This window comes from Zophobas morio, unplaced genomic scaffold, assembly GCF_036711695.1.
Source record: "Zophobas morio isolate AGI-343-1 ecotype UQ-CSIRO unplaced genomic scaffold, CSIRO_AGI_Zmor_V1 ptg000024l, whole genome shotgun sequence".
NCBI classification, from domain to species: domain Eukaryota; kingdom Metazoa; phylum Arthropoda; class Insecta; order Coleoptera; family Tenebrionidae; genus Zophobas; species Zophobas morio.
The window spans coordinates 17316909-17326531 of record NW_026972129.1 but is presented as its reverse complement, the minus strand read 5'-3'; the positions used below and the strand labels follow the sequence as shown (position 1 = coordinate 17326531).

The 9623-nt window shown below is 32.2% G+C and overlaps 2 protein-coding genes across 4 annotated transcripts; both read left to right on the top strand.

Annotated features, from left to right (window-relative positions):
• LOC135135054 (zinc transporter ZIP1-like) lies at positions 1–5812 on the top strand. 2 transcript variants are annotated; one of them, XM_064063997.1, is made up of 2 exons: positions 1–92; positions 149–5810. In XM_064063997.1, exon 2 carries the CDS (start codon positions 162–164, stop codon positions 1134–1136), a length of 975 nt encoding a protein of 324 aa, XP_063920067.1. In that variant the 5' UTR covers positions 1–92; positions 149–161; the 3' UTR covers positions 1137–5810. The 2 variants fall into 2 exon arrangements, with proteins under 2 accessions (XP_063920067.1, XP_063920068.1); XM_064063998.1 differs by having other exon boundaries at positions 5–88; positions 149–5812.
• Positions 5813–5837: 25 nt separating this feature from the next.
• LOC135135053 (zinc transporter ZIP1-like) lies at positions 5838–9318 on the top strand. Of its 2 annotated transcripts, XM_064063996.1 has the most exons (2): positions 5838–8386; positions 8445–8518. In XM_064063996.1, the coding sequence occupies exons 1-2, from the start codon at positions 7715–7717 to the stop codon at positions 8448–8450; spliced, it is 678 nt and encodes a 225-aa protein (XP_063920066.1). In that variant the 5' UTR covers positions 5838–7714; the 3' UTR covers positions 8451–8518. The 2 variants fall into 2 exon arrangements, with proteins under 2 accessions (XP_063920066.1, XP_063920065.1); XM_064063995.1 differs by having other exon boundaries at positions 5838–9318.
• The last annotated feature ends 305 nt before the right edge of the window (positions 9319–9623 follow it).

Genomic DNA, 9623 nt, shown 5'->3' with positions numbered 1-9623 from the left:
TCCCAGCTATATAAGTCGTTCAATTTAGTGGAAACTCTCATTCCATATCAACTACTGATCTAAATTCCAACAGCGTGTTAAGCCAATAGTACGTAAGTATTAGATACCCAGCGATAAATATATATCACCTTAACCCATTCTCCTACAGATTTCTTACAGCGATGTCATCAACGAACGAAAGCAGCGACACAGTCACTGCAAAAGCAGTGGCTATGTGTGTTCTTTTCCTCTCATCGATGCTTTTAGGCACCCTTCCCATAAAACTGTCTCATTGGTTTCAATGGAAAACCAATGCCAAAAACAACACTTACGTCCAACTACTGCTCTGTCTGGGTGGTGGGGTGCTGCTATGCACCACTTTCATTCATCTTCTCCCAGAAGTAGCCGAAAACCTAGAAGAATTGCAAGACTTCCCGGACACGAAACTTCCCTTTGCCGAATTTTTGATGTGCATAGGATTCTTCACCATGTATTTTGTCGAAGAGTGTGTTCACGTCTACCTGCACAAAAAAGAGAATCGCCATCACTTGAAGTCGGCAAGGAGCAGCATTTCTGTTAGCCGAGGTCAGTTATCTTCTAGTTCTGATGAAAAGTTGGTGCCGTCTTTAGAAAATCCTAACCCAGAATATCACCACCATATTGACCATAGTCACGAAGGTCACAGTCATATGATTATCGAAAATTCCACAGTTGTGACAATAAGAGGATTACTTGTAGTGCTCGCGCTATCAATACATGAACTGTTTGAAGGTTTAGCGGTCGGATTAGAGTCGTCTAGTTCTCATGTATGGTATATGTTTGGGGCTGTAAGTGCCCATAAACTCGTAATAGCCTTCTGTATTGGTGTTGAGCTGGTAACTTCTGGAATGAGAACACTGTTAGTCGTTATTTATGTGTTTACGTTTGCTGTGGTAAGTCCGATGGGGATTGGAATTGGAATTGCGATTACTGAAGAAGAACAGTCTTCAACTGCGTTATTGTCTGTGATATTACAAGGTCTGGCTTCTGGCACCCTACTTTATGTTGTTTTTTTCGAAATATTGAGAGAGGAAAGGAAAACGGGAATCAAACAGTTTTTTGCTATTTTGTTAGGATTTTTGATAATGTTAGGAATTAGTTTTAGTGAAAGTGAATAATTTATTTATTTATTTTAAATATATTATCAAGCAACGATAAAAATTTTATTGTATATGGAAGAGTTGTTTGTTTCGGTATGATTTGTGAGAATATACAAAAAGAAAAATGAAGAAATACATATACAAAGGGTAAAAAAGTACAGGTTTATTTATAGAAATTATCTTAAAAGAATCCTAAAAAATAAATTAATGCGGAAAAATACGATGATGAGAATCACTCCTTGACAGATAGATTTATACGACAATGAGTAGTAGATATAAGATAAAATAAAAGACGAGTACAAAACTCAACGTCACCTTAGATACTACAAATTTTGGTATTGTTACTAACAATAAAATTTTAGATTGCAATGGTGGGTCTAATACTTGAATTAGGCAGTTGAAATCTACAAAGATATGTGATTATCGCGCGCCAACTATAACACAATTTATATCATCCCTTAATAAGAGTGTATGTAGCAACATTTTTTTTTAATACATGCATTTATTTCATCGTTGGATGTTTCCAGTAATTTAAGGAAATATCAGAACGAAAAAAAAACGTGTAAAAAAAGCCGAATTTTAATTAAAAAAAATGTGGTTTTAGCTACAAAAAAAAATTAGTAATACGCTGGTGTGATTGGTAAATTAAAATGATGCAAAAAGTGTGTAACACAAATCTTAATAATATAATTTTAAAATTGTGATAAACAATAATTATGAGGTAAGAGTTTTTTTTTTGTAAAATAAACACAGATTTCTAAATCGGTCCAAATTGAACACTTTACTATTACTATTATAATTACTGCGTAATGTTGGATTAAAAGCTTAAGTATTACTGCATGAATTTAATCAGCTGTCTGATACAAAAAAAATAGTTTCTAGACTGCTTAACCAGGTATTATTATAATTTTTGTTTGCCCTAATTATAATTATAATCTGTTAAAAATGGTGAAATTTTAAATACACACTAATTCATAGACTAGATTTTTTAGAGTTCTTTATCAGTGCAATTTTCGTTAGCAGGAAAATTTATAACGTATTAATTCTTGGCAGATTGGAAAATCAGTATTAGTTTTATCGCTCTTTCAATAAAAAGTTCACTGTTTATTTTGAGTAATAGGGTTTAATTGTGTATCATATTTTTACCTCCGAAGGTAAGCTAAAATAAAGCTCATTTAGGAAGCGATCGTCCGTTTCCGTCTGTTTGTCATCTGCCTGTCTGTTGGCGGTTTTAGTAGACCGGTATCCAATTTCCAAAACTGCTGGACTGATTGTTATATACTTCGTTCGTTGCATTTATACCTCGTAAAATTTTATGGTTGATAATAATGTTCTCGTTAAAACGGGACGGCGAAAAATGAATGGATTAATCATTAAATTTTGTCTAATCATTCCCACTAACAATGTGATGACGTCACTTCAAAATTTTGCGTAGCAAACGTTATTTAAATTTTATACAACTGAATCCGTCTTGATTTGTTTCTCTAGATTTCCAGATTTTTTGAAGCGATTACAATTTTTTAACAAAATTTTCCAATTTGAGGAGAACGACTCATTCTATTATTATTATTTCAAATTGATATTAGTGTCCTTGGTAAAATGTTGGCGAGGTGGAAAACTCACCTGAAACATACTTACAGCATGCTTCTGGAATCTTTACCTGTACTTTAACACTATAAAATAAAATTCATAAAATAAAATTTTATAACTTTTCGAAACAACGCCATTTGTTGCACTGTACTTTGGAAAGGAGGGAAGTTCTGTTTAAATAACCTTTTTTGCAATTAATTATAAGTAAAATTTATAACATTTAATATGGTGATTGATAACTTAAGATTAAGAATTAGATAAATAAAATGTGTGAATGTATCGGGTGATTTTTTCAAATTTCTGCTTTAGCTGGCCATAACGTTTAGGTCAGTCGTTTGCATGTAATGGCCAACTAGAGCAGAAATTTAAAAAATCGCACTGTATTATTAATCAGTAAGAAAATAACGCTTTTTGTGAGAATGTGTAAGAACAAATAAATGTTTTTCCATTAACATTAGTTGTTTGGGAAGCACTTTAAAGTTATTAAATTAATGAATTTTAGTTTACCACAAAAACGAAAACTGTTTCACTGAGAATATACAAGGTAATTATAAAGATATTTCGCCAAATTAGTTTTGGAAAATCTGTCAATGGAATTTTATTAAGAATTTGTGTTTTCGTTAAGATAGGTAGCAAGTCTATTGTTCGCAGTGAATTACTGGTTATCTACCACTCAGCAAACAAACCGATATTGATTAGGAGAATTCGGCGACTGACGACGGTAGTCATTAATAAACACAACAAGACAGCAAAATTTACATAATGTTTTACGAATTATTTCAATTTCGTTCAGTTTAATACACAGAGGTGGCGTTTAAAAATATATGGCGAACGAATATGATTTGTACCAAGGAAACAGGAAAATTTTTATTTGTATACTTTTTTATAAATTTTATGTTTTTAGAAATTAGTTATTTAATTTTCATAAACAGTTTTTTGTTTCCGCGGCATGATTGTTCAAATTGTAATAAGATTAGTATACGTATTTTTTTTCAAGCTGTGGTAAATTTTTAAAATGGACGAATAAGTGAGGGGAATCCAAGTAATTTGTCTGATAAAGTAACCATTAAGGCTTTAACTTGTGTGTGTATAATGTATATACACAGATACATTACATATTTTCACTATGAGCAGTGTTTACAAATGTTTTTGTTCGCAAACAAGAGTTTAGTTCGTATTTTATAGGTTCAAAATTACATTTAAATGTAAGGTTTAGTGAAGGTTAGATTTTGACCAAAAGTAATTTTTTTTTCTCGAAGTTTCTGCATCAGTTTTAATATTTCTTTTTTTACAAAATGCAACTAATTTACTAATTGAAACTTGAACAGGAATTTTGTCTGGACTCTTTTATTATCAAAACATTACTAATGTTATTGTATAGTAAGAAAAACTGTCCTTTTTCTTTGTAGATTACTTGTATTCCGCTTAAAATAAAACATACGTGGGAACTCATATCTCAGAATATCAATAAAAATTAGTAAATATTTTCCTATGTGAATGAATGTATTTACCAACTATTCATATTACCTAAATGATTACAAAGACTATTTTTAGAATAAAAAATATTGTGAAAAATGAATTGTTTGAATGATAAAGAGGCAACATAGGTATTTCACATTTTTCAACAAAAATTAAGAATGTAAAAGTACCTATGTTATTATTTAAAAACATATTTGTCCATTAAAATTAAAACACGTAAAGATCTCCAAGTTTAACAAATTTTACTGGCAAGTTGATTGTTGTTCCAAATAATAATTATATAGGTATAACGAAATTGATGGATAGTGGTAAAATGAAAAAGGATTCACTGAAATTTTTGCATCAAATATTTTTAAAAGTCACTATCTCAATTATATATTTATGAAAATTTCGGAATGCGGTTTCCACCACTGTTCGCAGCTTACAAAAGTCTAGACACCGTATCAGAATACAGTGTCAACTTTTTTTTGTTAGAAATCGGATGCAATAAAACTCATTTAGCTTTACTTAAAATATACAGAATAATGGTGAGGATATCGTGGTGTTGGTTGTCTATAACAACAACCACAGCTGCCACAATCTTAAAGTAAGTCGTTGAAAAGTGTCTGTCGTCGCATTTTAATCGACTAGTGATTTAAATTTTAATATTTTTGAGGGATTTGAGTGATTTGTAGATTTATAAACCAAACGTTTACGAATGGCCCACTTTACAGTTCTTTCGTATAATCATTTAATCACAAATCGCCACAATTTTGTGCCAAAGTAAACAATTATAATTTTTAGTCCTTTGTTTTATTCACTTAAATCATTTAAATAATATTGTTACCAAGGCTATCTACTTGTGAACTTTTTTCTTTTAATTAAAAATTCATCCTGACCGCAAATTATTTGTAAAAAATGCATGGCGACCAGTGGCGGAACTGAGGGGGGGCCAGGGTGGGCCATGGCCCAACCAAAAACTTTGCGGCCCACCCTGGTGCCCACCTCAATTTTTCTAAGAATACCGGTGTAAATTTTTAACTTGTTTTGTAATAAAATCTCGAAAACATTTTTTTAGTCCCCGCAAATGAACCCGGTGCCCACAGATGATGTTGCAGCTTTGCATCCTAGCAATACTTTATTTTTAAATTTTGACGCCTTAACTCCTTTAGCCACTTTTTATCAAAGTAATTTGGATTTGTTGAAATCAGAACTTATGATACGTCCAACAGCGTTGGCAATGTATGAAAATGAAAAAAACGTGAAAATCACGAGAATAATGGACCTTTTAGACATGTTAAAAATTTATAAAATTGCATTTATTGAAACTTACAAACTAGCGGTTATTAGTGCTAAAATTCCAGTATCCAGTGCTGCATGTGAACGTACTTTTTCCACTTTAAAACGTTTAAAAACATGTGTGCGTAATTCTATGACCAATGAAAGACTAATTCATCTTGTTGTGACCATCGTCGAATCTGCCGTGGCAAAATCTTCAAACATCGAAGATATTGTTAAAGAATTCGATGCTGCTCACAACAATCGTCGAATATTACTTCATTAGGGGTAAGTCACTTCTATGTGGTTATACATATAACATTGCAATGCGTGCCCAATTAAGATTTTGAGGGCCCAACCGTTGGCCCACCCTGGAATTTCATGCTTGTTCCGCCACTGATGGCGACTCCACAGAGTGTTTGTCTGATTCTTAAAAAGGTCCGCATAATTTTATTCTTATCGTAATGAAAAAAATTGCTCACTTGGTGTTTGTTGAATTGTATTTAATTGTTGTTATCTAATTTTGATTTCTTCCAAAAATCTGAATATCGAGGGTAAAAAATCAAGACGGATTCATAAACCGCAAGTCTAGGAGAATGTTATTTTACAAAATTTAAATCACATTTACTAAGCAACATTTTGAGATGACATCACATTGTTGGGGGACGGTATTCTACATACAAAATTTGATAAGAATCGGTCCGGTAATTCCGACAGACGAAATGCGACAGATAAACGTACTCTAGGGGTCATCAAACGTTGAGGAATCATGAAAGTAGCCGTTCGTCGCTTACGCTCGGGAAATGAAAAGAAAAATTGGAAACAATCATATGTATATAATACGACAGAACTTTACTTGATTCTGCTGAGCGTAAGCTAAGAAGTATTTTAACAGGCATCGGACAAAAAGCTACTTTAATGTTTTTTTCATGTTTCATGACCCCTAGAGTATGAAAAAATAGGTCTTCTGTCTGTCTGTCTGTCTGTCTGTCTGTCGTGTGTTGTTTGTGTTGATATTTATTAGACAGATAATCTCCAAAACTATCGACCGATTTTTGTCAAATTTGTATGTATGTTAGAAAGATCAAGTAGGAGTAGACTGGTAAACCGTAACCAAAATTTGTCTAATTATTCCCAGCAACAATTTGATGATGTCACCATAATCTTTTGCCTTTTTCACAAAAAAAAATTGTATGTTATTTAAATTTTATAAAATAACATACTGCTGAACTCCTATACTTGTGGTTTATGAATGTGCCTTGGATTTTTACCCAGATTTTCGCATAAAAAGTACACTTAAAACATTTTATAGTAGAAATAAGAGATTACAGCATGGGTTTTTTTTGTGATTGGCATTATCTATTTCCCTGTTCTAAAAACTTCAAGTTTTGTCTAATAACATGGTACTAATTTCTCTATGTTAACCTGTTAAAATAAAGAAGTGGGTGGAATAATAAACCATACGTATAGCCACATATCATTTTACACATTTTAAATATAATTTAACTGATACATTTTTGACTTAATGTCATCAAAATTTTGGTGGACAAAGTTTGGTTAGATTGATCATAAAAATATGGACCGAACAATTAGCGTTTTACCATCTAAAGAATCAGTCTAGTAGTTTCAGCGATTAGGTACATGACTAATAAAATCTCTAGCAGACAGGCAATAGACAACAGACAGACGGAAATGGGAAACCGACATTTTTGCATTGTACAAGTCATGAGACATCTAGAAACAATGAAATTTACATTATTGTAACCTACAACTGTTGGTTTAATAATTTAGTTTAGATGAGATTAGATTTTTTAGTAAAACGGCTCAATCTGAAACAATGAAAGAATTAGAAGAACAATCGAGGATTCACAAGTACTTATGTGTAAAGGGAAAAAAGAAAATAAAACATTTAAAAACTTCTAGTAAAAATAAAAAAAAATGAAACAATAGACAGCTGAGACATTGTATACTTCTAAAATAGAGTTGTAAGTACTAACCTTAAGTATTAAAGGATACATTTCCAAATACTCGAAAATCAGAGCGTTACACTCCTATTCTGAAGCAAAAGATATCATATCGTAAAGTAGGTAGTCGATAACGATATTTGGTGTAAATATGTCGTTTGCCTTACTTCATTAAGATTTCCCTTTGAAATTTTCTAAACATAAAGTAGTCTACATGTTTGTACAATAATCAGAACCACTTTGTCCGTAGAAGCAACGTTATCTTGTATATTTGTGCTGCCTGTATTTGTTCAAAGTTGTATTACAATGAACCGTGATGACACAACAATCACTGCCAAGTCTGTGGCGATGTGTGTCTTATTTACCGCATCTTTAACGCTTGGAACCCTTCCGATTCTTCTGTCACGGATCTTTAAGTGGAACTCCACTTCACAGAAGAATCCGTATGTCGAGAAGATGCTTTGTCTGGGTGGTGGAGTACTCCTGTATACCACGTTCGTCCACCTGCTACCAGAAGTGTCAGAGAAGATGAAAAGTATAAAAAGCATTGGAACGAAAGACTTACACTATGCAGAACTTTTAATGTGCGCGGGATTTTTTATCATGTACTTTGTAGAAGAGTGTGTTCACACTTGTTTGCATCGTCAGCACAACGAAGAAACTGTGCTTGCAAGAAGTCTATCCATAAGACGTGGTACTCTAGAAAATGAACAGTCATTCGACTATGCTAGAACAAACATAGAAGGTCCTATTACTATCTGTGTAGAAGATAAGAAACATATAGGCCACAGTCATATGGACCACCATCATAAACATGGTAAAGGTCACAGTCATTTTGTGTCGGATGGAAGCAGCTCGACTATGGTAACCATCAGAGGACTCTTTGTTGTGTTAGCACTTTCAGTACACGAGCTTTTTGAAGGTTTAGCTGTGGGTTTAGAATCGTCGAGTAGGAACGTTTGGTATATGTTTGGAGCAGTAAGTGCACATAAGTTAGTTATAGCTTTTTGTATTGGAGTTGAACTTGTAACTTCAGGTATGAGGACGTGGTTAGTTGTATTGTACGTGTTTATTTTTGCCGTGGTTAGTCCTTTAGGAATTGGAATGGGCATTATTGTCACGAACGATGGTCAAGCAGCTACTGATTTGCCTTCATTACTTTTACAAGGTCTTGCTTCAGGTACTTTGTTGTATGTAGTATTTTTCGAAATTTTGAGTTCGGAAAGAAAGAGTGGACTTAAGCAGTTTTTTGCTGTTTTAGCGGGATTTCTTATTATGCTTTGCATAAAATTATTCGAAAATTGAATGTTGGAAGCAGTTCTGTGGAGAGAACTAGTTTTCATTAATTGATTAACGGTTTCTACTTTGTAGTATATTTTTTTATTAACTACGATCAACTTTTATAAAAAATCTCTTTTGGTTATGTGATATATTAAACCAAGTAGTTAGTTCTAGTTTTAAGTTTTAATTTATCTTTGTGTTGAATATTTTTATATTTACTTAGTTAAATGGTGTACATTGAAATCATTTCTAAGTGTGTGTTAAAATTTGGTTATTATTTACACAGGGAGATTATTCGAAATCATATGTGTGAGAATATGATTAATTTCTGTCATTTACATTTTATAAGATACAAATTGTATGTGTAATTAACACTGAGTCAAAAATGTTGATGCCAATAAACATTTGCACAATTTTAAGACTCGTTTGAATGCACTGAACTTATATTCATATAATACCAAACATCCATCAACTTGTGAAAAATAAACATGAAAATGAAAACAGAAAGTTATTATACTGAGCTTTACTGTCACTGCAGTTCCAGAATAAATATATTGATGATTTAATTAACATAAGATAATATTTAAATTTTACATACGTTGTTGTAGTGCAAACATATAAAAATATCCATGTGCCAAATAAAAATTTTAGATAAATGAAAACTTGACTTACTTCTAATGTTTCCATTATCAACTATAAGCTTCATAATTTTATCATTTCATAATTATTAAGTAGTGTTTAAAGACACAGTTACAACACAGCTTCTCGTATTGAATTGCTCGTATCCTCGGGAACATGACCTGAGCCAGCTTAATACTAATTTATCACATCATGAATAAAAACATACAACAATATTCCACGTTGTAAGGAGTAGGTAGCACCTATTTTAAAAGGAACAAAATAGACATGTTGTACTGGTACATTTCCAGTTTAA

Bases quoted from the DNA above. Each gene is read 5' to 3' on its own strand.
- LOC135135054 (XM_064063998.1), top strand. From the start codon at position 162: ATGTCATCAACGAACGAAAGCAGCGACACAGTCACTGCAAAAGCAGTG.
- LOC135135053 (XM_064063995.1), top strand. From the start codon at position 7,715: ATGAACCGTGATGACACAACAATCACTGCCAAGTCTGTGGCGATGTGT.